The sequence below is a fragment of the Microcaecilia unicolor genome, chromosome 5, assembly GCF_901765095.1.
Source record: "Microcaecilia unicolor chromosome 5, aMicUni1.1, whole genome shotgun sequence".
Taxonomy (NCBI): domain Eukaryota; kingdom Metazoa; phylum Chordata; class Amphibia; order Gymnophiona; family Siphonopidae; genus Microcaecilia; species Microcaecilia unicolor.
The window spans coordinates 272,739,308-272,766,928 of NC_044035.1; the positions used below are offsets into that span (position 1 = coordinate 272,739,308).

Here is a 27,621-nt window from a genome sequence, read left to right on the forward strand (position 1 = left end):
GACATCAGTTCTAGCTCTCTTCTCTTTCTCTCAGCTCTCTGTGTCTTTGTCTCAGCTGCTTCTCTTCTTATGCTGTCTCTCCTGTTGTCTTCCAGCTTTCTTCCTTTCTTCTGAGCTCCTTCTGACGTAAACTGCTTCTGCTCCTACTTAAATACAGTTCTATCCAGCCTAGCCTAGCCCAGCCCCCTTACTCTCCAATTGGCTAAGGAATAGATTGGTCACTTTGCCTCAACCAATCATTACTTTTGAAATATCAGTTACATAGGTTCCAGACATCCTAAACTGACCTCTAACCTGGGGCCCCTCAAGCCAGACATTTGGTCTCCAGAACTCCTGCATGTTATTATGATTGATTTCTCATATTCCTAGTACTAACTGCTAACTAAACTCTGGCATTCATTAAAGGGGTCAAAAGCCAATCTTACTTAATAGCATACATATCAGGTTATCACTTTCAAGACCATTTCTACATTTTACCTATAATTAATCAAGGAGAAGAGAGCTGACTAGCCCTGACCTTTTTCACCTATCAGCTTATACATTGAACCAGCCAGAACTATGGCTAAGTCAAAACACATGTTTGACCTCTTCACTGCAGTCCTTGCTTGACCTCTTAAACAGCAGACAAAGAGTAATACAGAATTTAACAGATATTCTACACAGACACAAACCTTATTAATTTACACAGAATCAGTATTTCTTATAAGACATATTCTAAATATCAAAAACTTGTAAATACTAATCTATTGCCTCTCTCTTTAAATAGTATTTTCTATCTAAGCATTTTAAACTACAATTAATCATATGTCTGGCTCATTCCTTTATTCATTCATAATAGTTTACAGCTGTGCCAGCTAGCATTGGCAATTCACAAGGGACAGAGTTTCATTTCTCACTGACCTTTCCTAACCTTAGCTCGGCCAAGCTAGACATTGAGATAATATGAACCATCTGGCATACCTTCACTTTAGTTGCAAAGTAAAAAGTTAGAATTCTAACTTCAAACTTTTAACAGAATTAACCCTTCATATGATTTCTTATATATGATTATGCCCATGGCTGCTTCAAGGGGAGGGGTCCAACACACCTTTTTTTTTTCAGGGGAGCGAGAACAGGTGTTAGATTGGGGGGGGGGGGGGGGGTGACCGACTGCTAATAAATGAGATCTGGCATCTCCGCCTGCCCAAGAAAAGACGTGCCAGAGCAAGAATTAAGCTAACCCATCACTGAATTAAAAAAAATTGCGTGCCTTAAAACCCTGTTTCATTGCACTAAATTGAAATAGTATTTTTTTCATAGTAGGATAAAAATCTTAGTTAAAGGGTTATCCTCTAAAGATACAGCCAGCACTACAGCAAACCTAGTTTCACAATTCAGTCAAGAAAACCGGTCCGGAAGGAACGTCACGTCACATCCGGCTCTTTCAATGTAGGAGACTACAATTCCCAGGCTGGCCGGCGGCGAGGTCTAGGACGACCAACCCAGCTTAAGGAGACAGGAGAGTACAACTCACAGGCCGCCAGCTGCGGAAGTCTTTATGCGTCAGCGCGCGTGCGCCCCGAGATACCGGGGAAAGTACAGTCAGCAGTCAAGAAGACAGGAAACGGCTCTAGACTCCCGGCTTCGTCGTGCTCAACTTCAACGACCCTGGGACACACGGGTCTTTGTCACCCGGATGAAGCAGTGAGATGGCCGGCGAGATGACAATGTTAGGTGAGTAGCGCAGGGTCGGTTGGGGGCGTCTCGAGATTACGGAGTGTGCCCGATAGAGACAGAGTGTAAAGAATGTCATCATAGAGAGAGTGAAACTGCTAGAGAGACAGAAGGGAAACTGACTGGGGGGGGGGGGGAGAGAGGAAGATTGTTAGAGAGGGATAGATAGACTGAGAGGGAGCGGGCGACAATGCTGTGGGCGGGAGGAGGAAGACGACCATCTACACAAACTCAGGGAAAGGGAGACTGTAAGACAGACAGACTTAGAGTAAATTCTTAAACTTCAGCCTCCACTTAGGCCTAGTTGTTTGTAATACCCTTTGGTTCTTATTTTATCACATTTTTAGAGTGTTTTTTAAACAAGACAAATTTCTGTGTCTTTATTGGGGGAGGGGGTGTTTCTTGTGATTGTGGAAATCAGTAGACATGTCCTAGTATTGAGGGCAAGAGGGAGGGATGAAGGAATAATAATTTTGGATGGCAGGCACTTGTGCCCTCTTGTTCTGGATACCAACATCTTCCTACAAACCGAGCTTAAAATGAGATTTTGGGTCTTATTTGTTTAATGGTAAAGTTGATTAAATATAGTGTGGCTCGTGACAAAACTTTGACTTTAAGATAGAAAGATGATCGTGTTTTGATGAGGGAAAAGTACTGTTTGGGATTTACTGATGTGGTAACATCTTGAAACTAGAGAGAAGTGTATCCTATTTCTTAGTTGCTCATTGGACCGCTATTATGAGTCTCAGGTCCATTAGACTGAGAGGGAGGGCAAAGTGTGAAATATGGAAGCTGCCATTGAAATTTAGAAAACACAGGCTACTAATTAATTATGACACTCTAAATACTTTCATTGTAAATCATTTATTTTTATAATGGGATAAAAATGTACCCTGCTTTTTTTTTGTATGCAGTGTTACTGATGCCTTTTATCATAACTTACTTATTTATTCTGGGAAACTTGAGAATTGTATGTGTGCTTTTCTTTTTGAGGTTTCAAGTTGTAATATGCTGAGTACTTGAAATGCTATGTTTTGAATGATGGGACTGCTCTGGGAAGTTAATTAAAACATTTTGTATGGTAGATAATGTATAAAGAAAATCCCAACATTACATAGGAACAGCAGATAAAATCTCATCTTGAAAGTTCCTCAACCAACCACACTTTACCCTTTTGCCATGTTGCTGAGAGGGTGTACTGGAGACAGAATTGAGACTATTTCTGAAAAAGCTCTTATTTTCAGCAATATGACTGTGAGAAAGGAGATGGGAAAGCATCAGTAATCTTTTCTACCTGTTATTGACATTTCTGTTCTTGTTGGAAAGCACTGGAAAAATTACAGAATACATTCTCATCTCCTGCTAATTCCTTGTCAGTTAAACAAACTGATGATTAAAATCCTAACTATGGCCTCAGCAACTGATGGTGTGCCACTGTACGTAACTTAAGATCAGTGTGTTTTTATTAGCAAAAAAGGTGCCGGTACTCAAATACTAAGCCACCCTTCAGGGGTGAGGTGATCACTGATTGACCCATCCCACAATAGCCAGGCCCCCTGCAACCAGTCACAGAATCTATGACAAGGCAGAATTGGTGTGTAGAGCCTGAGCTCTTTCATTAAAACTTGGGGTCCAGTAGAAAAGGTGCCGGTACTCAGTACCCCCTCATAAAAAGCCCTGCTTAAGATACTGGGTTATTTTTTGTTTTGTATTATTTAAACAAAAAAAAAAGTGTAAATTTGTGGTCTGGAATTTAGAACAGGGGTAGTCAACTGCAGGTTTTGAGCATCAGAATATGCAAATTTCTAAGCTCTTACATCAGAAATGTAGGTAATGAATATTCACTGTGCAGATGCCCAAAGCTAGGTTATTTTGATACTTTGGTGGATTGATGGTATTCGTTCCACATCCCTTTGCTTAGAATACTTGAGCTAGAATCATATGAAAGTAAGTACCCTGCCATCACTGCAAATTCACCTGTAAATTGTTATAGTGATACGGTATGATGGGAAAAGTTTGTCATGTGTATAAATATGCTATGTTGTTTTGGGTAAATGTTTCTGTCAATAAATATTAAATGGTGCTGTACTGTGCATATTTCAAAGGAATCAATAACATGTACATGTTTTAAACCCTTGTTTCAGGCTCTGCTGTTCTGGCTCTTCTCTTAGCCGGGTATTTAGCACAACAGTATTTACCTCTCCCTACACCTAAAGTAATTGGAATAGACCTTGGGACCACATACTGTTCAGTTGGAGTGTTCCATCCCGGTACAGGGAATGTGAAGGTCATAATGGATGAAAGCGGCCATCTCAGCATTCCAAGCATTGTCTCATTCACAGGCACTGATGTGCATGTGGGGTATGATGGCCTGGAGCTGGCGGATTCTAATCCACAGAACACAATATACGATGGTAAAAGATTCATTGGGAAAATCTTTACATCAGAAGAACTGGCAAGGGAAAGTGGCAGGTATCAGTTTAAGGTAAATTACTGGAGATATTTTTTTTCAAATCTGTAAGATCATAGGGGCACTTTTACTAAGCGTAGTTAGGCACTAATGCCGCTTAAAATGATGTACCACAGGACGCGTGGTAACTGTGAAATGTGGGTACGCTAAAAATGTTTTCTGAAAGGATGTGCTGGGGGTGAAGAGTGGGTGTTCCTGAGCTAACCAGTTAATGTAGTTGTTACTGCGCATGAGCCCTTACCACCTTCAAAATGGATGGTGATAATGTGAAAAAATGGCAACATAGTGTAAGGGCATGCTAAGACCACTTTTTACTGCAGCATAGAAAAAAGGAACATAGTGTGTTACTGAGCTATATATATGCAGTAAACTATTTACAGCAGACCACAAAAAGAACAGTCTTTGTTTTATATTTGTCTACAGAACTCAAAATGGAGATAAAAATATTTTAAATATATAATAAAATCAAATCTTGCATTTAAGCTACCTCATAAGATTTGACTTGCAGAACAATTTGGGGACAGTTAGTGTGCTGCTGTACTTGGAAAGCTGTGGCCAGTGCACCTGTATTACCACCTTCACGCTTTGCTTTGATGTGTCTAATTCATATTTGTTATTTAATGGTTTGACTGTTCAATAAAAATGCAGAAGAATCTTGTACAAGTATTAATAATAGTATGATTAACAACCCAACCCCATGTTCTTACTGTACACCGCCTTGAGTGAATTCCTTCAAAAAGGCGGTAAATCCTAATAAATAATCTCCCACAAAAAATATGAGGAAATGTAGTTTCATTCATAAAAGATGTCAAACTTTATTCTATGCACAAACATATATACTTGAAACTTATGATGCAGTGTTCAAAGCACTGATGCACTCAGTGTGTATTTGCTTTAGAGCTATTGATTTTTTTTTTTTAAGAAATGCATATACATTTTATATACCACTTTCTATAAGAATGCTTAAAGTAGTGAACAATCAATCAATCCTTGGTAAATTTCAAAATAAAACATACTGTCTATGGCATCATGTTTTTCTTTGTTTTAAATTTCAAATATAGCATAAGAATTGGACCACAACAGGAAAACCAGCAGTAAGGGGCTTTTGCTTCATACTTCATCTAGTCTTTGTACCTTCCTAGCATATGTAGTATGAAGGTGTTTGATCTCCAGTTATTGGATGCCTTTTATTTCAAAAGTAGAAAACATCAAAGGTCATGTTTACTGGCAGATGATCTCCATTGGCCCTTCAGGACAGATTCTAGTACAATGCTACCATATTTGGGTGGGGGGGGGGGGGGGTGGAGGAGAAGTATAATAGTCTTGGAGCAGAGGGCAGGTATCTAATCGTGGTTCTTGTACTGGTTTGGAAAGTTGCTTGTGCTTTGTAGTATAGCTGCTGACGTTTGGTAGTTTGCAGTGTCATTTAATGCTAGTGAGATCCAGCAGCTGGTAACCCATGATGGAAAAGAATTGTTGTTTTCTGTTTCATAGATCATAACATTATTGATATGCTAGTTATCATGAAAGATACTTTATCTTCCTGCTAGTGATCCCAAGAAGTAACCCTGTAATGCCAAGAAAAGTTGGTAGAATATGTGCATATCAGATTCTGGAAATATGGAAGGCATGGCATAGCCAGTGAACATATGCAGCATCAAACAGCTTTTCTAATAAATTGTACCTGAGGCAAACAAAACTTTTGTTTTCCCTTTCTGTAATCTTATGATAGGTTTTAAACAACAATGGAGCTGCTGAGTTTTCTCTGTCAACCAATGAAACCTTCACTGTTACACCAGAGTACATTGGTTCCCAGCTACTCTTGAAATTAAAAAAGATGGCAGAGAAGTATCTTGACTTGCCAGTGTCCAGGGCAGTCATTTCAGTACCAGCAGAGTTTGATGAAAGGCAGAGAAACTATACTGTTAAGGCAGCAAACCTTGCAGGTAAGACCTGGATAGAAAATTAAAGATAAGCAGCTGAGTGAGAGAGAAGGAAACTTTGGATAATAGAACAGGTGGAAAAAGCATGGCACATAAAATTCTTTCCAACCCTTCTGTGTAGTATGTGTTTGTTGTCTCTGTGTATGTCTGACCTGGAGGGTTGAATGAAATGGTTCCCAAACATTGCATTAATTTAGACAGTTCATGATTCAGCAAATTGAAGGCAGATGCCAAATCTAACAAAATTGCCAATGCCTCATCTCCTAAATCAAGAATTTCATGTCTCACAAAAAAAAAAAAAAAAAAAAAAAGAAGTTTTATTTGCTTCTGTGCTATGATCAGCCCTAAAACCTGCTTGACATGGATGCGAAACATAAGGTTTTTTTTCTATAAAATCTGCCGATTGTTTTAAAACAGCTTGTTCCACCAGTTTGGCTGGAAGAGTTAAATTTGAGATGGGCCTATAATTTTTCACATCTTTAGTGTCCCCAGTAGGAGATTTTAAAATTGGACTTGGCCCTCTGTGTTTCCAGGCTGCTTAAACTATTTCAGTAGTCAAACTTTCGTTTACCATAAGAAGCAGTAGTGGGATAAGCCCATGTTTTTTTCATTTTTATCCGTGTCAATAGAATTGGATCAAGGATGTTGTTAAGCTTCTTAATTTTTCATAAGAGCTTTCAAAATGTAACCAAGAAATGTTCTTGAAATGATCCCAGCTGAGATAGTTGTAAATTTTGTCCTACAGACTCCTCTGCTATAGATGTCATATTCCTTGTCATCAAGCAGATGAAGCCATTACGTATGGGTTATGTCCATCAACCAGCAGGGGAGATAGAGAGCACTCAAACTTTCACAGTGCCCTCTTGGCCAGCTAGCTCCACTGCCTCTTCAGTATTCTCTATCTCCCCTAGCAAGGTGGCTGCAGCTTGTTCGAGCTCCAGAAAAATCTGCCGGGAGGTGGTTCCTGGCTTGCCAGTTGTTAACCGGGGTGTTGGAGGCTATAACAGCTTCACTTTAAAGGCACATAGGTTAGCCCTTTCCCTGCCTTACCATACCTCTGTGGATGTGGACATATTGTCTTGCTTTCCCTGTCCTTACCCACCAACAGTGGATGCAGGCATATAGGTTCGCCCTTTCCCTGCCTTTCCCACTCATCTGAGCCTCCGGAGTCTTCAATACCTCTGCTTTCCTCACAGCTTAAAAAAAAAAAAAAAATGAAAAAGTCGCGTCGCGTTTTTAAACGCAGAGACGCTGGAACAGAGGTTTTTGACCTGATTTTCAGCAGGATCGTAGTTGTACACTAGATCCTTTGAGGTAAGAGTGTTTTCCAACTCCTCCGGGGTGGGCCCGCGATCGGGGCCATTTTGGCGCGAAACCGCCATTTTGGATTTTACCGCCGTTTTTTCGGCGATGGCTGCGGACAATGTAAAGCGCTGTTCCACTTGTGGCAAGCGCAAATCAGCAGCAGGGCTCTGTAAATCGTGCTGTACTGGCGTAGGAGCCGGCCCGAGCATGGCGAGCGATGTTTCTTCCCGCTCTGAGCTGGCAGCGGGCGCCATTTTGCTTACACCGCATGGCGCGGCCTCCATGGACACGGAGAGACTTGAGCCGGGTGGGGCACCTCGAGATGAGGTTATTTCAGGAGTGGCTAGCACCGGACAGGATTTGGGTGCCCAGGGTGAGATTTTCTCCCCGGATTTTGTGCTTTTGCTGCATAAAGCATACATGATGAAAAGAGCCCTTCCTCAAGGGTCGCCTGAGGCTCCTCTGATTGCCCCCCCCCCCCCCCCCGATGGATTCTGGCCTGGGACTGCCCAGTGAGGTTTTTTTTTTTCCCGGATGCTTGGCCTAAAGATAAGCGCAGAAGGGTTAATTCCCCTTCAGATTGTGGTGCACCTTTCCCCCCCCCCCCCCCCCGTGGATTCGGAGAACTCTGACAGACGTTCTTGGTCTGAGGAACCAGAGTCAGGTGCGGATTTACCACAGGATCTGGATGATCCCTCCGCAGTGAGGATTTTCCACCGTGAAGAGCTGCCAGCGCTTATTTCAGATACCCTGCAGGCCCTCTCGATTGAAGATTCTGACAGTGGCATGGCCTCCTCGGGTAATCCCAGGATGGCTAGTACCAAGAAAGCTGCTCGGGCCTTCCCTTTGCATGACTCCATCCTAGAGCTTGTTTCGGCTCAGTGGGCTGACCCCGAGGGACCTTTGAGAGTTTCCAGGGCTATGGGGCAGTTATACCCTCTGCATGAGGGACATATGGCTCATTTTCAAATGCCTACAGTGGATGCCCTAGTCACTGCGGTGACAAAGAGAATACCCTCCCTGTTGAAGGAGGTGTTGCCCTGAAGGATGTTCAAGACCGTAGGCTGGAAACAGCATTGAAACAGTCCTTTGAAATTGCAGGTCTCACTGTTCGGGCGTCTGCATGCAGCTGTTATGCTGTTAGAGCCTGCCTGGCTTGGCTGCAACAGGCAGTGGCTCAACCCGGAGATGGAGCGGAGCCCTTCTTGGATATGGCTCCGCGGATGGAGGTGGCCTTGTCCTTTCTGGCTGATGCCCTTTATGACCTTGTCAGAGCTTCGGCTAAACAAATGGCAGTAGCAGTGGCGGCTCGCCGTCGTCTGTGGCTACGACACTGGGCAGCGGACATGGCCTCTAAGCAAAGGTTGGTGAAGTTGCCTTTTCAAGGACTTCTCCTATTTGGTGAGGAGTTGGAGAAAATTGTGAAAGGCCTGGGTGATCCAAAACCCCAGCGCTTGCCCGAAGATAGGCAGAGGCCTTCCTCTAAGGGCCAGGCGGTCCACTCCTCGTACAGACCTCGCTTCCGTGAAGCTAGAAGGTACCGCCTGTGGCGTTCTGCTGGGTTCACTTCACGTGCCCGTGGTCAGCAGAGGAACTCCTTTCGCTCGGACAAGCGTTCCGCAGCTGGTGGCTCAAGACCAGGAGTTCAGGGGCGACCCTCTCAATGATGGTGCGCCGGCCCTCTCCTCGATGCCTGTCATCGGAGGACGGCTTTCCCTCTTTGTCGAGGAGTGGGCCAAGATTTCCTCAGATCAGTGGGTTCTGGACCTGATCAGAGATGGATACAGAATAGAATTCAATTCCCCAGTAAGAGACGTGTTTGTGGAGTCCCGATGCGGTTCTGCCGTCAAACGGGCGGCGGTGGAGGAGACTTTACAAGGTCTGATTCAGTTAGGGGCAGTGACCCCGGTGCCTCCCGCCGAGCAAGGCTGCGGCCGATACTCCATCTACTTTGTGGTGCCGCGAAAAGGTGGGTCCTTTCGCCCTATTCTGGACTTAAAAGAAGTGAACAAGTCCCTGAGAGTGCGGCATTTCCATATGGAATCCCTGCGCTCCGTCATTGCGGCGGTACAGCCAGGAGAGTTTCTCACGTCTCTAGACCTGAAAGAAGCTTACTTGCACATACCGATTTGGCCCCCGCACCAGAAGTTTGTGAGGTTTGCGGTGTTGGGAAAACATTTCCAGTTCAGGGCCTTGCCTTTTGGCCTCGCCACAGCTCCCCGAACCTTTTCGAAGGTAATGGTGGTAGTAGCTGCTTTTCTCAGGCGAGAAGGTATCAGGGTTCACCCGTACCTAGACGACTGGTTCATCAGAGCAGACTCTGCAACAGAGAGCTTACAAGCTACAGCCAGAGTGGTCTCAGTACTGCAATCTCTAGGCTGGGTTGTCAATATGGCCAAAAGTCACCTGTCCCCTTCAAAATCTCTAGAGTTTTTGGGGGCCAGGTTCGACACAGTCTCGGGCTATGTGTTCCTACCCGAGCTAAGGCGGTGCAAGCTTCAGAATCAGGTCCGTCTGCTCCTGAGGATGGCCCGCCCGCGAGCTTGGGACATTGTCCAGCTGCTGGGATCGATGACAGCCACAATGGAAGTGGTACCCTGGGCGAGAGTGCACCTGAGACCTCTACAGTATTCCCTCCTCCGGAGATGGTCTCCTATTTCTCAGGATTACCAATGCAGACTTACTTGGCTCCCTGCGGCCCGACTCAGCATGGAGTGGTGGCTCTCGGACAGCATGCTGCGGCGAGGAATGCCGCTGACGCTCCCCGTTTGGTGCCTAGTGGTAACAGATGCCAGCCTGAAGGGCTGGGGCGCACACTGCAAGGGGAAGCATGCCCAGGGTCTATGGACACCCGAGGAGTCGGAGTGGTCCATCAACCGCCTAGAGTTGAAAGCGGTGTTTCAGGCGCTTCTGGCCTTTCAAGTGACCCTGGAAGGATTGGCTGTCAGAGTGATGTCGGACAACACGACAACGGTGGCCTATATAAATCGACAAGGCGGAACAGGTGCAGAGCACTAGCCGCGCAGGCCGAACTGATTTGCCACTGGGCCGAGCTGCATCTTCAGTGTCTGTCGGCAGCTCATATTGCAGGTCAGAGCAATGTGCAGGCCGATTATCTGAGCAGGCATCAGATCGATCCAGCAGAATGGAATCTGGCAGACGAAGTATTCCTGCAGATCTGTGCCAAATGGGGCAAGCCCGTGATGGATCTAATGGCGACAAGTGCCAATACCAAAGTCCCGTGCTTCTTCAGCAGACGGAGAGATCCTCGCTCGGCGGGGTTGGATGCCTTGGCTCAACCCTGGCCGCCGGGTCTACTTTATGTGTTTCCCCCATGGCCCTTGATAGGGCGCCTGCTCTTGCGGATTTGGCTGCACCCAGGAGAAGTGGTCCTCATCGCCCCGGATTGGCCAAGGAGACCTTGGTATGCAGACCTCCGATAGATGCTCCTGGAGGCTCCTCTGCCGTTACCTCTGGTACCGAACCTGTTGACTCAGGGACCGGTAGCCATGGAGGACGCCGGCCGCTTTGGTCTTACGGGCATGGCTATTGAGAGGGCGCAATTGAGGGATAAATGTTATTCCAATAAAGTTATTTCCACTCTCCTGCAAGCCCGCAAGCGGTCCACTTCCGTGGCTTATGCCAGGATTTGGTGCCTGAGTCTTGGTGTGCTTCCAGAGCCATTGCTCCAATGCGGGCTCCTGTCTCGCCGATTCTGGACTTTTTGCAGGAAGGTGTACAAAAAGGCTTGGCCTATAATTCCCTGCGGGTGCAGGTGGCAGCGTTGGCCTCCCTTCGTGGTAAGGTGGAAGGCGTGTCTTTGGCTGCTCACCCAGATGTGGCACGGTTTCTTAGAGGGGTGCTTCGGCTCCGACCTCCAGTGCGAGCACCCTGTCCAGCTTGGAACCTGGGGCTAGTTTTGAAAACCCTGCAGGCATCTCCTTTTGAGCCGCTTCGGCGAGCATCGGAGAAAGATTTGACACTGTAGGCCGTTTTTCTGGTGGCCATTACCTCGGCGAGACGGGTGTCAGAGCTCCAGGCGCTGTCCTATAGAGACCCATTTCTGCAATTTTCAGAGTCCGGAGTCACGGTTCGGACCGTGCCTTCCTTTATGCCTAAGGTGGTTTCAGCCTTTCACCTAAACCAGCCTATTTTCTTGCCCTCTTTTTCAGAGGAAGAGTTTCCAGAATCTTTTGGGCAGCTGCACCTTTTGGATGTGCGCAGGACTCTGCTGCAGTATCTGCGAGTTACTAACTCTTTCAGGACTTCTGATCATCTGTTTTTTGCTATCCGGTTCTCGCAGAGGGTCTCCAGCGTCTAAAGCCACTATTGCCCGCTGGCTCAAAGAAACGATCTTTTCAGCTTATCTGCTGGCCGGCAGGGTTCCGCCTGTAGCCTTTAAGGCACATTCTACTAGAGCGATTTCTTCCTCTTGGGCTGAAACTGGAGCACTCTCTCTTCAAGAGATATGCAGTGCAGCAACATGGGCTTCTAAGCTCTCCTTTGCCCGACATTACAGGCTGGATGTGGCTGCCAGGAGGGATGCGCGTTTTGGTGCACAAGTGCTAGCGCGTGGTGTGGCTTGTTCCCACCCTATCTAGGGATTGCTTTGTTACATCCCATACGTAATGACTTCATCTGCTTGATGACAAGGAAGGGAAAATTAGGTTCTTACCTTGGTAATTTTCTTTCCTTTAGTCATAGCAGATGAAGCCATGAGCCCTCCCTGTATGATTGTCTGTATGCTGTGAATCTGTTTTTCAGGTTCTGTTCTAATTTCCTGAAGTTCCTTCCTTGGGAGAAAGTTGGAAAACAATCTTCAGGATTCATGTTCAGTTTAAATTTAGGAGGATGTGTTCATTCCCTCCAGCATGTTTTTTTTTGGAGGATGTGTTGATTCTCTCCAGGAGGCGCGTGTGTTCCCCTTCAGTTCTATAAATAGGAGGATGAGTTCATTCCCTCCAGTGTGTTGGGAGGATGTGTGATTCCCTCCAGGAGGCGCGTGTGTTCCCCTCCACTTATACAATAAGGAGGATGAGTTTATTCCCTCCAGGAGGATGTGCATTCCCTCCTTTATGAGTTCATGCCCTTGTGATGGGCCATCTTTCGCTGTGAGGAAAGTTCTTGTGATTCCCATTGCGGTTTGCCATACTGCTTTGGAAGCTTCAAATACTGAAGAGGCAGTGGAGCTAGCTGGCCAAGAGGGCACTGTGAAAGTTTGAGTGCTCTCTATCTCCCCTGCTGGTTGATGGACATAACCCATACATAATGGCTTCATCTGCTATGACTAAAGGAAAGAAAATTACCAAGGTAAGAACCTAATTTTCCCTTCATTGACAAAGTGCATGATCTTAAAGCTTCTGTTTTCTGCTGGGGGAAAAATAAAACCCCAGTTGATCTTCTGATTGCATTTTTAAGTTCCCAGAATTTTTCTCTATAAAAGTATTAAGAATTTGAAATAGTTGATGAGCAGGATTATCACTTGTATTAAGTTTTCTGTAAAATGTTCTCTTTACCATCTTAACTTGTTGATTGTTTCTCCTATGCACCTTTACATGTTTGGTATGCTTCCAGTGTTCTCTTTTTGCACCATATTCTCTCATAACTTTTATGCTGTTACTGATGCCATTTATCATAACTTGCTTAATTATTCAGTTGTGTAGCAGTGTTCCCTCCCTGGCACTGGGAGCTCAAAAAGACCAAAGTGATATGGTTTCAGAATTCAAAACATTAATTAGCATAATATTGGGCACCTGGTTAGGTTACTTTATATAGGACCAAGACTTATCTGCCCTTCAGAATCCAAATAGCAGATATCTGGGTTTGTGTATTGCAAAATACTGTTTGCTTGATAAACTACAATGTGGCCCTAAGGAGGATAGAAAAGTAGAGAAGTATTAGAAAACAAACAAGTAATGTTGCTATATACATTTTTACAATAATTTCTACAAAAAATTTGTTCATGAGTAGAGGAGGATTAGAAAATACCTAAAGAAATCTATTTTCTTTCGTGCATGACTGGATTTTACTTTGTGAAATCATTACTCAGGTCTATTGAGTTAAACTGCTGTTTTAATTTTTAATTGCACCCGCATTGTATAAATTATGAGGTTGATTTTTCAAAGCAATTTAGCTGCATTGGAGGGGTTCTTGCCTGGTTAAATTGTACTGGATGGCCTAGGAGCTGGTATTCAGCAGCACTTAACCATACAGTGCTGCTGAATGTCTTCTCCCACCTCCTTTCTACTCTTCCAGTAGTGCGGAGGTGGCGTTGGAGAGGAGCCTGGAGTTGTTTGTGCAATGGTGATTTTCAGCACCAGTGCCCACAGAGCTAATCGAGCATGTAGAACCACATAAAAAGCAGTCCTAACTGCCCAGTTAGCTAGGCGCATACCATACTGTGTATCGGCCATACCTGCACAATTTCTGAGCACTATCAAAGACCACATACTTAGGGCTAGTGTCCGGTTCAGGCCCCAGCACTGAACATCTGGGTCTAAGTTAGCTGGCAGCAGTCTCTGATTACAGGACTGCTGACAGCTCAATATTGCTCATTGTGTGTTTATCCTAATTTTAAGTGTAAAATGTGTTTGGAGAGTCACCTTGCAGTCCATTTCAGAGTGGCACTTGAACAATTTCTGCCATTGTTTGACAACACTAATAGTGTGTGCTATCACAGTATGGGGATCTTAGGCCTTTTGTGAGTGCAGTTTTGAAAGGGATATCTACTGGTAAATGGAATGGTAACATGCAGAAAAATCCCCTTTTCAAACTTGCTCCGAACCCTTTTCGGTGCAAGGAGGCATCAGTGGGAGCAGGCCTGAAAAAAAAAATTATGGAGTTTCATTTTAAAGGCCCCATACTTGCTTTTGACTGCTTTAATCCACATACTTTACAGTTGCAAAATATGCAAGTTAAATATACCCACCAGCCTGCCAATGGATTTTCAAAGGTAAATTCTGCAGGAGTTCTCCTTTGAAAGTTGGCTTGCAAGTCTGCTGAAAATTACCTTTCCTGTATGCAAACATTTAACATTTATTTTACCTGCTAGCTTACAACTAAATACTGATATCCCCTAGGTCTCGAGATCCTGAGAGTAATTAATGAACCTACTGCAGCAGCTATGGCTTATGGACTACACAAAGTAGATGTTTCTAATGTCCTGGTAGTGGATTTGGGTGGAGGAACTTTGGATGTGTCTTTATTGAATAAACAAGGAGGAATGTTTCTGACACGAGCTATGGCAGGTAAGAATGAATAGTGTTATGTTTTCTTGACAGCTGGTTTCATTTCATCAAACCTTGCACACAGCTGAAAGACAGCAAAAAATAAAAACTTTTTTTTTTAAGTCCTTATTTCTCTTTTATTACAATTCAGTAGTAACTGGATGCTGAATTGTCCTGTAAACTGCTTTGAGGCAGTTGTGAAGAGCTAATGGAAAATCAGTTAGACTTTGTTTTGCCAAAAAAGTCTGTTGTGGCTTGCAGAGTGACCTAAAATAAGGGAGCCCATCTCCTAAACAAGTTGTTGGCAACTTTACAACTTAATTTAAATGAGAAAATGTGTATTACAGCTGCAGAGTTAAAAAGCTAATGTCAATTAATGTGAATATTCTTTTAAGTGTTCCACACGTTTACTGAAAAACCATTGCAAGAAAAAATTTAAGGGCATGTAGACTGTAGGAATGCAAAAATCTCTCATGTTAGGGTTTGTCCTTTATACAGCTCAGTAAGTGTAGAACGTTTGTCACACAGCTGTACAATACCATGTCTAACTTAAGCCAAATGTGATTATTCAGGCCCTTGCTAGTTACCATATTGGTCCTTGGTGTGTAACTGATTTGATGTGTTCAAATCCCCAAGACATGCAGTCACAGCCATGCTTTCATTAACCATTGCAATCATATGACGTGGAAGGTTTTTCATGACGTTTTTTCAATGCTTTGACCTAATTTGATTTATAAATTATAGTTTATGTGAAGCGCCTTGAAAATTTTTTTTGTTTTTGATTGATATTTGGACATAGCTGTTTAGTAGTAGCATAAGGCAAGTTATATTTGGATACATTAAGTATATCCCTGTCCCCAGAGGGCTTATGATCTAAGTTTGTACTTGAGAAAATGAAGGGTTACATGACTTTCCCAAGATCATAAGGAGCATTAGTGGGATTTGAACCCTGGCTTTCCTGGTTCTCAGCTTGCTGCTGTAATTGGTACCTTCTGTTGCTGAAATAAATGAAATGTTGGGTAACAATATACAGGGCCCTTTGTTTTTTTTTAAGTCATGTGTTAACATTTTTAGCACGCGCTATCATTAGAGACACCCATAGTAATATATGGTGTGTCTAATATTAGCGCACGCTAAAAATGCTAGCGTGCCTTAGTAAACGGGGCCCAAAGTGTTTAAACAGAACTAGCATTCATAAAACTATAAAGCAGTTATGCAGTTTAACCAATATAAGATCACTCTTTAAAGGGATCTACCTGGCTGAGTAAGGACTTTGGAAATGTACTGGACTGAGTGGCCAAATTAGCCTCATAAGTTTGACTAGGGTATCGAACTTTAGCTGGCCAAATTCTGGGTGAGGTGAAGGAGGGTTGAGAAGTAAGATAGCTAATACAGGGCAATGCTAGATACGAAGCTGAGAGTAAGTAAAGCTCTGTCATCCTCTCAGCTTGGCTGATGAAGCTTTTGTTGGGGGTAGGCCTGGGACCTTCTAAACATGGTGGGGGGAAAGGTGATTGGGTTGGGAAGGGTGAGGGAAATATATATATATATATATATATATATATATATATATATATTTTTTTTTTTTTTTTTATGAAATGCAGTGAAGAGAAGGGGGGGAAAGGTGATTGGGTTGGGAAGGGTGAGGGAAATATATATTTCCATATCATCAAGCTGATCAATCCATAGACTGGTGGGTTGTGTCCATCTACCAGCAGGTGGAGATAGAGAGCAAACTTTTGCCTCCCTATATGTGGTCATGAGCTGCCGGAAACTCCCCAGTATGTTCTCTATCTCAGCAGGTGGTGGTCACACACAGCAGCAGCTCTGGCTAGGCCTCCAAGCCTAATCCTTAGGTTTTGTTGAGGCCTGGGGTTGAGGGCTCTTTTGAGCAAGTGCAAACCTGGTGGTGCCAGGTCCCTCCTTTTCTCCCCCCTCCCGCTGGCTCCGTTTAAAAAAAAAAAAAAAAAAAAATTTTTAAACGTCTTTAAAGGCGTTTAATTCGACGTTTCTTTAAACGTTCATTGCAGCTACTCACTGGGACACCAGTTCGTTACAGCTCGGAGCGGCAAGCAGGTAATTTTACCTTTTTATAGCGGGCAGGGGGTTCCCCGATTCTTCTCCTCGTGGCATATGGCGTCGGAGGGCGAGGGCGCAAAGGGTCGCTCCCCGGATCGCTGGAGCGCTTCTAGAGGGGATGCGGGGGTTTTACAACCTGATTCGCCCTTGATGGGTGACAGTTTAGTGACCGATGAATGTCCCGGTCGTTCCTCTGGCGTGGCGGTTTTTTCCCGCCATAAACGCCCATCCCCCGCTCCTCGCCTCCGCCATCTTGGCCGGCCACGCGGCTCGGACGGCTTCTTCGTGGGCCGCCCTTGAGGTTGGAGACATTAATGCCATGAACACCCTTAATTTGGGCGACGGCACAAGCGGCTAAAGTTAAGCGCCGTTCTTCCCGCGCGGCTCCTTCGCGGAGTTTCGCGCCGGACGCCATTTTGGATGCGCAGCATGTCTCTCCCCCGCTATTGCGAGCGCCGGTTGAGAGTGCGTCTAGGGCTGTTGCCCAGGCTGCGGAAGTGCACAGTCTGGGGGGTTTCTCCCCCGAGTTTGTTTTGCTGCTGCATCAGGCTTTCCTCATGCAAAACGCTGCCCCTGCTCCCTCTTCTGATAAAGAGGTTGAGGTTCCCAGAGGTAAATGCCCTCGGGTTGATTTCCAGGCCTTGGAGGACTTTGTCTCCTCCGATGTAGATGAGGGCAGCGTGTCTGAGGTCTCCCAACGGTCCTTTGCGGATTCCTTGGAGGAGATAGATCCCCGCTCGGATGGAGCGGATGACCCCTCTGCAGCGCGGCTTTTTAGCCCAGAGGATTTGCCCAACCTGTTTTTACAGGCCATGGACACTTTGAAGATTTCCTCTCCGGAGGACGTCTCTCCCTCAGCCCCTGTTGGCTCTGCCATTATGCTGGGGACGAAGCGCCCGCCTAGATCCTTCCACGTGCATGATGCCATGCACACCTTAATTGCGGCTCAATGGGATGTCCCGGAAACGAGCCTTAAAGTGGCTAGGGCTATGTCCCGCCTCTATCCTTTGGCTGTGAGTGAACGTGAGGCCTATCTGTGGCCTACCGTGGATTCTTTAATCACTGCGGTGACTAAGAAAACGGCGTTGCCGGTGGAAGGTGGCACGGCCCTAAAGGACGCCCAAGACAGAAGATTGGAGGCGGCCTTAAGGTCGTCCTTTGAGGCAGCTGCTTTAAGTTTGCAGGCCTCAGTTTGCGGCTCCTATGTGGCCAGGGCGTGCCTGACTATGGTGCAGCGGGCTTCCCCCTCGGATCTTTCCTTGAGGGCTGATTGGCCGGCCCTGGAATCGGGCTTAGCCTATTTGGCAGACTTGCTGTATGATGTCTTGAGAGCCTCAGCTAAAGGCATGGCTCAGACAGTCTCTGCGCGGCGGTGGCTTTGGCTGAAACATTGGTCTGCTGACCACGCCTCTAAATCCCGCCTGGCTAGATTGCCTTTTAAAGGCAAGCTGCTCTTTGGGGTCGAGCTGGACAAAATCGTGACCGATCTCGGCACGTCTAAGGGCAAGAAATTACTAGAGGTCAGGGCTCGGGCTAGTACTCGTCCCGGTACCTCCAGAGGACGGTTGCTGGAAGCCCGTCGGTACCGCCCGGGCAAGTCGGGTTCCTCTGCCCCCTCTTCCTTCAAGAGGAATTTCTCCCCCAAGCAGCATTCCTTTCGCAGAGACCGCCGTCCCGGAGGTGCTCCCTCCGGTCCTCCCCCAGGGTCTCGTACCCAATGACGGGGCCTTGGTCCACGCCCCAGTGCAGATTGGAGGACGGCTGTCCTCGTTTCTGGGCGAGTGGACCACTATAACTTCAGACGCGTGGGTGCTGGAAGTCATCAGAGACGGCTACAAGCTAGAGTTCTGCCAACCCTTAAGAGACTGGTTTGTACTCTCTCCCTGCAAGTCTCCGGTCAAGCTGTGGCAGTGCAGCAGACCTTGGACAACCTGATCCGCCTGGGTGCGGTCGTTCCGGTGCCAAAAAATCAGATTGGCAAGGGACGTTACTCCATTTACTTTGTGGTTCCAAAGAAAGGAGGTTCTGTCCGGCCTATCCTCGACCTCAAAGGGGTCAATCGGGCCTGGAAAGTGAGGCACTTTCGCATGGAGACTCTCCGCTCTGTTATAGCGGCAGTGAAGGCAGGAGAGTTCTTGGCTTCCTTGGACATCAAGGAAGCGTACCTGCATATTCCCATCTGGCCTCCTCTCCAACGCTTTCTGCGTTTTACAGTCCTGAGACGACACTTCCAGTTCAGAGCCCTCCCTTTCGGGTTGGCTACTGCTCCGCGGACCTTTTCCAAAGTAATGGGGGTCATAGCGGCCTTCCTGCTAAAGGAAGGAGTACAAGTCCATCCTTATCTGGACGACTGGTTGATCCGAGCCCCCTCTTATGCAGAGTGCGGCAAAGCTATGGACCGGGATGGATCATCAACTGGAAGAAGAGCCAGCTGCGCCCGACTCAGTCCCTGGAGTATCTGGGAGTTCGATTCGACACCCAAGTGGGCAGAGTGTTCCTGCCAGACAATCGGATTGTCAAGCTTCAGGCTCAGGTGGACTAGTTCCTAGTAGCCTCTCCTATTCGGGCTTGGGACTACGTGCAGCTGTTGGGCTCTATGACGGCCACGATGGAAGTGGTGCCCTGGGCCAGGGCTCATATGAGACCACTACAGCTATCTCTGCTGCTGCGCTGGACTCCGATGTCGGAGGATTATGCTGTGCGCCTTCCCGTGGACCCAGCAGTGCGCAAGGCGCTGAGCTGGTGGACGCAGACAGACAAGTTGTCTGCAGGATTGCCTCTGGTGACCCCGGAGTGGATTGTCGTCACGACAGACGCCTCTTTGATGGGCTGGGGAGCCCACTGCTTGGGAAGGACAGCGCAGGGGCTCTAGTCTCCTGCAGAGGCAAGTGGTCTATCAACCTCCTGGAACTCAGAGCCATTCGGTTGGTGTTATTGGAGTTCATCCCGGTACTGGTGTTGTGGCCTGTACGGGTCCTGTCGGACAATGCCACGGCTGTGGCCTATATCAACCGCCAGGGAGGTACCAAGAGCGCCCCTCTAGCCAAGGAGGCTATGAGTCTTTGCCAGTGGGCGGAAGCGAACCTGGAGCAGCTTTCAGCGGCCCACATTGCCGGAGTCATGAATGTCAAGGCGGACTTTCTCAGTCGCCATACCTTGGAGCCCGGAGAGTGGCATCTATCTGCTCAGGCGTTCTTGGACATCACGAAGCGCTGGGGCCAGCCGAGCCTAGATCTGATGGCGTCATCGGCCAATTGCCAAGTGCCGCGCTTTTTCAGCAGAGGACGGGACCCTCGATCCCTGGGAGTAGATGCTCTTCTCCAACAGTGGCCGACACAAGAGCTCCTCTATGTGTTCCCGCCCTGGCCCATGTTGGGCAGGGTGCTAGACCGGGTGGCAAAGCATCCCGGCAGGGTAATCCTGGTGGGTCCGGATTGGCCCAGACGTCCCTGGTATGCGGACTTGATCAGGCTCTCAGTCGACGATCCTCTGCGGCTGTCAGTGGAGCAGGGCCTGTTACATCAGGGTCCCGTGGTGATGGAGGATCCCTCTCCCTTTGGTCTTACGGCCTGGCTATTGAGCGGCAGCGTCTGAGGAAGAAGGGCTTCTCAGACAAGGTCATCGCCACTATGCTGAGAGCGAGGAAGCGCTCTACTTCTACTGCTTACGCCAGGGTTTGGCGTATCTTTGCAGCATGGTGTGAAGCAGGCTCACTTTCTCCCTTCACTGCTCCAATTTCTTCAGTGTTGGCGTTCCTGCAAGAAGGTCTGGAGAAAGGCCTGTCGCTCAGTTCCCTTAAAGTCCAGGTAGCGGCTCTGGCTTGCTTCAGGGGCCGCCTGAAGGGTGCTTCCCTGGCTTCGCAGCCAGATGTGGTGCGCTTTCTCAAGGGAGTTAATCACCTGCGCCCTCCTCTGCACTCAGTGGTGCCTGCGTGGAATCTCAACCTGGTGCTAAGAGCATTGCAGAAGCCGCCTTTTGAACCCTTGTCGAGGGCATCTCTGAAAGACCTGACGTTGAAAGCAGTCTTTTTGGTGGCTATCACTTCAGCCAGAAGAGTTTCCGAGCTCCAGGCGCTCTCATGTCGAGAGCCTTTTCTGCAGTTCACTGAGGCAGGAGTGACTATTCGCACAGTGCCTTCCTTCCTGCCCAAGATTGTTTCTCGCTTCCATGTGAATCAGCAGCTCTGTCTCCCTTCCTTTCGTAGGGAGGACTACCCAGAGGAGTACTCTGCTCTTAAATATCTGGATGTGAGACGAGTCATCTTCAGATACTTGGAAGTGACCAATGATTTCCGGAAATCGGATCATCTGTTTGTCCTGTTTGCAGGTCCTCGTAAGGGTCTGCAGGCTGCTAAGCCTACAGTGGCAAGATGGGTCAAGGAAGCCATTGCAGCGGCTTATGTGGCCGCGGGGAAGGTGCCGCCTATCCAGCTGAAGGCTTACTCCTCGAGAGCTCAGGCGGCCTCGATGGCAGAGGCCGGATCCGTCTCCTTGGAAGAGATATGCAAGGCGGCAACTTGGGCTTCGGCTCATACATTCTCCAAGCATTACCGTTTGACTGTGGCTGCACGGGCGGAGGCCCGGTTTGGAGCTTCAGTGTTGAGGTCAGGGATTTCAATGTCCCGCCCTGGGTGAGTACTGCTTCGGTACATCCCACCAGTCTATGGATTGATCAGCTTGATGATATGGAAGGTAAAATTATGTATAATCATACCTGATAATTTTCTTTCCATTAATCATAGCTGATCAATCCATAGCCCCTCCCAGATATCTGTTCTGTTTTTATTCTGGTTGCATTTCAGGTTCAAGTTTAGTCTTCAGTTATTTCAGAAAGACTTCGTGTTCAAGTTCTTTCACTTGGATTCTTCAAGAGTTGAGACGAGTTTGTGTTACAGTGAGCTGCTGCATTCCTCTCCCCTCCGTTTTACGGGGCTGGATTGAGACATAAATTCTGCCGGCACTCCCTCCCGCTTCGTGCGGCTGTAGGGCAGCTTTGTACCCCTCCCGCTTCGGCGGTGTTAGGGTCAGTCAGCTCCTCCCGCGGTTGCGGTTGCAGGATAAGCCAGATCCCCCCGCATCGGCGGGTGTGGTGTCCCTCCCCCGCTCCGCGGGGATGAGCTGGACGGATTCCCCTCCCCCACTTGTGTGGGGATGAGCTGGGTTAATTCCCCTCCCCCGTTTCGGCGGTGGTGAGCTGGGCAGAGTGTCCCTTCGTGGGTGTAATTCTCTAAGTGCTGAGTCCTGCGGATGGAGCTTTGATATCGACATACTGAGGAGTTTCCGGCAGCACATGACCACATATAGGGAGGCAAAAGTTTGCTCTCTATCTCCACCTGCTGGTAGATGGACACAACCCACCAGTCTATGGATTGATCAGCTATGATTAATGGAAAGAAAATTATCAGGTATGATTATACATAATTTTACCATATATTTTTTTTTTTTAATTCTGGGGGGAATATTGAGCCACTATGTCTTTTTTTTTTTTTTTTTTTTTTTTTTGTTTGGTTTTTATTCTAGTGGGTGGGCAGGAGGGTGGGGGAATTAATTTATTTTTATAATGTAAACTGCTTTGGTTGTGCCTCAAAGGCAGTCTATCAAGTCTGCAATAAACAAAGGGACAGTTGCCCAGTGAGTGAGACTTTAGCCGGCTGGCAAAATTTTTGTTGTGTTTTGTTTTTGGTACAGTCTTAGCACTCTAGATAAAGCTGCCTAGCTTTCAGCTAGCTAAATTTAGGTTGACTTTCAGATGGAATTCTAGTGGCTGGCTCAGTCAGGCATATTAACCCCTATAGTACATTGCTGCAGTTAAGAATATCATCCTTACTATGAAGCCCTTTTACTAAGTGGCAGTAAGCCCACCACAGGCTTACCACACACCAATCTGGAGCTATTTTAAAAATATTTCTGCAGGAGGTTACCCGGCAGTAATTGGGCAGCGCTGCACCTACCTGATTACCGCCATTTTAGTGCAGGAGCCCTGTCACCTCAGTAGGTGGCAGTAAGTTCTCCCCCCACATGGCTACATTGTAAGAGCAATCTTACTGCATGGCCATGTCTTTTTTTTTTTTTTTTCTTCATCCTTTTTACCTGCTGTGGTAAAAAGGGCCTCAGCCTGAGGCAAAAACGGTCCCCGCCACTAGCACAGGGCCCTTTTTTTATAAAGGGCCCCAATGTGATGTAATGCATACCAGGCAGTATTGGCTTCATTCTGCAAATTTCCTAAGCTTCATGATGACCAAATAACTACCAGTATTTAATATGCATTGTGAGGAATGATCATACTCCTGGTAACATTCCTTCTGTCCTTGCTGACCTCTTCCATTCTACGAGCTAGAATTGCAAAAATTCTACTGTATATTTCCGTATGTTCTCTTCCACCCTCAGAACATCATAGTTTTGTTGTATAACTTTTTCGTATTTCTGTTGTAGGTAACAACAAACTTGGAGGCCAAGATTTTAATCAGCGATTGCTACAGTATTTGTACAATGTGATTCAAACGACATATGGTTCCGTGCCCTCCCTTAAAGAAGAAGTCCACCGCCTTAGACAGGCTGTAGAAGCTGTCAAGTTGAACTTAACCGTCAACAACTCCTCCCGGCTTCAGGTGCCTCTGACCCTGCCATATGATTTTAACAGAGCTTCAGAAGGAAAAGATGGCAGTGAAAGTGCCATATTAGAAGAAGTGGAAAGGGTGGATAGCCACTTACATCTCCTACAAGATAAAGAGCGCCTGCAAACAAAAGAAAAAGGTACTGTTCTGCAAGAGAAATCTTTACAGAGTGACAATTTAAACAAAGTCATGTTTGAAGTGGAAATTTCACGGAAACTTTTTGAGACATTGAATGAGGACCTTTTCCAGAAGATTCTCGTGCCCATACAGAAAGTGTTGAAAGAAGGACTTTTGGACAGGACAGAGGTAGATGAAATTGTGTTGGTAGGGGGCTCTACACGAATCCCACGAATACACCAGGTGATCTGGGAGTTTTTTGGGAAGGACCCAAACACCTCTGTGGATCCAGATTTAGCTGTGGTGATAGGAGTGGCAATCCAAGCTGGAATTGTTGGTGGCTCCTGGCCTCTGCAGGTCAGTGCCATAGAAATTCCCAATAGGCATTTACAGAAAACAAACTTCAACTAAATGGAATGACTGTTCAACCACTGACTTTCTCTTCTTCCTTAAATATTTTTTAAAGAAAAATGTAAACTAGTTAAAACCCAAGTTGAGACGTATAGACAAATAGTATTGCAACAAACTTGGATACTAGTTAGGGTTGGACCAATTTGTCTGTGTTTGACCAGCTTCACTAGGATTTGTTGCCACTTTTTTTTATTAAAATTTTATTGTAGGGCCTATTCAATTCATGGCAGAAGCAGGTTTGAAATAGTTATTTCAGATCTGTTAATTTTCCCGTTTTTTGATGTCCTCTCTGGTTTTGGAGAGGGCACCCCAACTTTTGAGCCAGGGGTCTAGTCTCTTATCCAATAGGACATGACAAATGGATAGCTATGTGAAGAATTGCAAAGTTGATGGGATGGTAGTATGGATCAATTACTTTAGATCAGAGGTTTTCAGAATATCCACAATGAATATGCCTGAGATAGATCTGCATACAGTGGAGGTAGTACATGCAAATTTCTTATGCATATTCAGTGTGGGTATCCTGAAAACCTGACTGGCAGGGTGTGTCCCAGGGATGGTGTTCAGAACCTCTGCTTTAGATTTAATCTCCCTTGAAAATGATAGACATAAAAACTTGACAGCAGATAAGGGTCATATGGCCCATCCAGACTGCCCATTCTCAATAACCACTAACTCCTCCTTTTCCTAAGAGATCCCATGCCTTCTTAATCTCGACACAGTCTTCATCTCCACAACCTCCACCAGGATGCTGTTCTACACATCTACCACCACTAACTCCTTGATTTCCTAAGAGATCTCATGTGTCTGTCCCATGCCTTCTTAAACTCGACAGAGTCTTCGTCTCCACGATCTCCACCGGGAGGCCGTTCCACACATCCACCACCCTTTCTATGAAAGAGTATTTCTTCAGATTCGTCCTAAGCCTACTTCCTCTTAAATTCAACTTATACCCTCTCATTCTAGAGGTTTCCTTCATTTGAAGAAGGCTCACCTCCTGTACATTAACGCCACTGAGGTATTTAAACGTCTCTCTCATATCCCCTCTCTTCCACATATACGTGTTAAGGTCATGAGCCTGTCCCTATATGTTTTATGATAGAGACCGCTGACCAATTCTTATGAATTTGCTGTATAGCACTGTCAGTAATGAAACACAGGGCTTTTGTTGTAGTAGTTATTTGAAGTGCTCTCACTGCTTTTACTTGAAAAGCAGGTAAAGAATTACAAACCTTCATAGCTGAACAGTGACAGCAATACAGTGTTGCCCTAATGTGTGAGTTATTCACAGTTTCTTGTACCTGTGTGCTGTGAAGGTTTATCAGTGTTAATGTGTGTAACATATGTTGGCTTGTTTTCTGCAAAAAAAAAAAAAAATCAAGGGGTGAGAGAGTACTAGGCTGCAGGGCAGCACAAGCTGTGAGCCACTTATATTTTATTGCTGATTAGACAATAAGCAGTGCAGAATGTCTGATTTTTGTAGCAAAAGATGCCGTTTTGTTCAGCTTGAGTACTTAAGTGCAGACCAAGTTCCACCCTGAATTGTGTGCAAATATGAACTTAATATAAGCATATTTATAATTGTTTGTAACGTGCTTATTAACTTATTTATGATCACAATACAATGTTATTGTTCCAGCTGAAATAGATGTACATTTCTTATGCCAAAGGAAATTATATGCTCCTCCTTTTCTTTAACACTGTTTTCTAATCATTCAGTACCTCTTAAGCACTGTATAGGTGAGCTTTTTGGTAGTAAGGTCTCGAAGTTTGGGGTAAGAAAATGGTAGGGGAGAACATCTGTAGAGGTTAGTGCTCCTTGTACAGTGGAGATCAGTTTACTGTTCTGCAAGATGCATTTTAGTGAAGTGAAAGAACCTTAGTAAAAAAGGATAATTTTCTAAAGATGGTTAGCTGCTGTTATTTTGTAATGCAGAGAGATAACAACAGGAATTGAGGCAGAGCTTGCTTTTAACCATGGGTAAGTCACTTCAATTACAATTTAAGTTGTATCTAAGGCAAAGATAAGTCATCTGAGACAGGGGTACCCACTGTACCAGAATATGTAACTTTTCTTGAGCTAACATTTTGGGAGGGGGGAAAAAAGCAAGTAACATTTTGGTTATTGGAGTCTATAGAGAATCCACGTGCGTGGAGAACTCAATAGATCCCACGAGGCATAATTTGAAAATTAAAAAAGGTGGGAATATAAGCCAGGCTATCCAGAGACTGAAACCAAGCTTAAGTTAAAATATATAACGTTTAATGATTATAATAAATAAAACAATTGTACATAGAGAGTCTAGCATTATCTTTAGGGTTGATGTGTTCAGGTGCTAGAGTAGATTTATTATTTTTACTTTGAAAGATCTTTATTGAAAATTTGTAAAGTTACAATGGGAGTAGATTTTTCTACGTACAGGAACTTTGAGCCTATCCTAGTGTTCCTGTAAAAACAGCTTTATTTTCTTATTTGTACCCAAATAATTTGAATTGTGACATCAGAGCAAGCAGAAACAGTGCTCCCATGTTGCAAGTCCCACTTCCATTACTGGCAGTAATTTTCTCAGATGAGTCAGATAAATTAGTGCCTGCCCTCCAGCAACACAGCACACATTTAAGTAGACCCAGGCTACCTCCCACCCTCTCTTAAATATTGCCAGGTTCAATATGCAATTGGAACAAACCGTTCTGGTCCTAGGAATATAGTATTTAGGCATAAGAGCATGAGGCCAAGAGATGAGAGATTGAAAGTACTGTCTGTGCTGTGTGCACACCTCAGAAGTTAATTGGTTTTTTTTCTGTTTTATTAATAACTTTAAAAAAAAGGGATGTCTGCAGTTATGGGCTTTTGTAGGGGGGGGGGGGGCAAAGCCCGCAGTGGCTTTAGAAACCAGTGCCACCTCTATCACGTAGCTGCTGTTATTTTATCTAAGTCCATATTTATATGTATGTATAACCTGTGGGTAGCATTCCAGCCAAATCATGGTCCATGCAACAGGCAAAAGTCTGAAACATGAAAATTCCGTGAATATATTGATTTCCAAAGTTTGCTATAGCACAGCCTCTTAGCTCCACAGCCAACATCAGTGTTCTTGGTTTACTATTAAATAATGAGACAAGATATACTTTAGTGAGATGCAACTGAATGACAGTATGTGTATTAATACAGAGATTTTGGTCAGGAAGTACTATAGTTGTGCTTTCAGCATAATCTAAAAAAGGGCAATTTCAAAACAAATTTTTAAATGTTGAGGCTTTTTATCCATATCCTATTGTATACAACAATTCATTTTCTATAAATGTGCAATACTATTGATGTTTGCTGTTGCAGTCTGTGCTTCTTATTTATAATGCATTCCAACAGTGAAGGGGATTTATTAAACTTCCTAAATGTGTACAGTATTAGGAAAAAATGTATATACTACACCAGATTCTATTAATAAAATATCTGTTATGTAGAGCCTTTTCAAAGTGTGTAATAGTGTCAATTTATTTAAAAATAAATTTGCTTAAGCACTTATTATTGTAACTGTGCGTAAAGGTTTAAATTCTGTCAGTGAACAGAAGCATCTTCAAGCAGTTTAACAGGCAACAAGTGTAGTGTTTTGAGATGGGAAATCGAGGGGTCCTGGCTTAGGTGTCCCATCTGTTTTACAAAAGGCATGCTGAAGATGGAGATTTTTGTAACATGTCCATTAGGAGGCAGGAACGATGTGTGTACTTTGTAGCCTCTTGAGCAGG

General features: G+C 45.4%; 1 protein-coding gene across 1 annotated transcript; it reads left to right on the forward strand.

Moving 5' to 3' along the window:
• Positions 1–1,436: 1,436 nt before the first annotated feature.
• HSPA13 (heat shock protein family A (Hsp70) member 13) lies at positions 1,437–27,346 on the forward strand. Its single transcript, XM_030204221.1, has 5 exons — positions 1,437–1,713; positions 3,858–4,198; positions 5,916–6,129; positions 14,511–14,678; positions 23,168–27,346. Exons 1-5 carry the CDS (start codon positions 1,689–1,691, stop codon positions 23,875–23,877), a joined length of 1,458 nt encoding a protein of 485 aa, XP_030060081.1. The 5' UTR covers positions 1,437–1,688; the 3' UTR covers positions 23,878–27,346.
• Positions 27,347–27,621: the final 275 nt, after the last annotated feature.

Bases quoted from the DNA above. Each gene is read 5' to 3' on its own strand.
- HSPA13 (XM_030204221.1), top strand. From the start codon at position 1,689: ATGGCCGGCGAGATGACAATGTTAG. The intron at 1,714-3,857 runs GTGAGTAGCGCA...CCCTTGTTTCAG, and splicing joins CGGCGAGATGACAATGTTAG to GCTCTGCTGTTCTGGCTCTT. The intron at 4,199-5,915 runs GTAAATTACTGG...ATCTTATGATAG, and splicing joins GTGGCAGGTATCAGTTTAAG to GTTTTAAACAACAATGGAGC.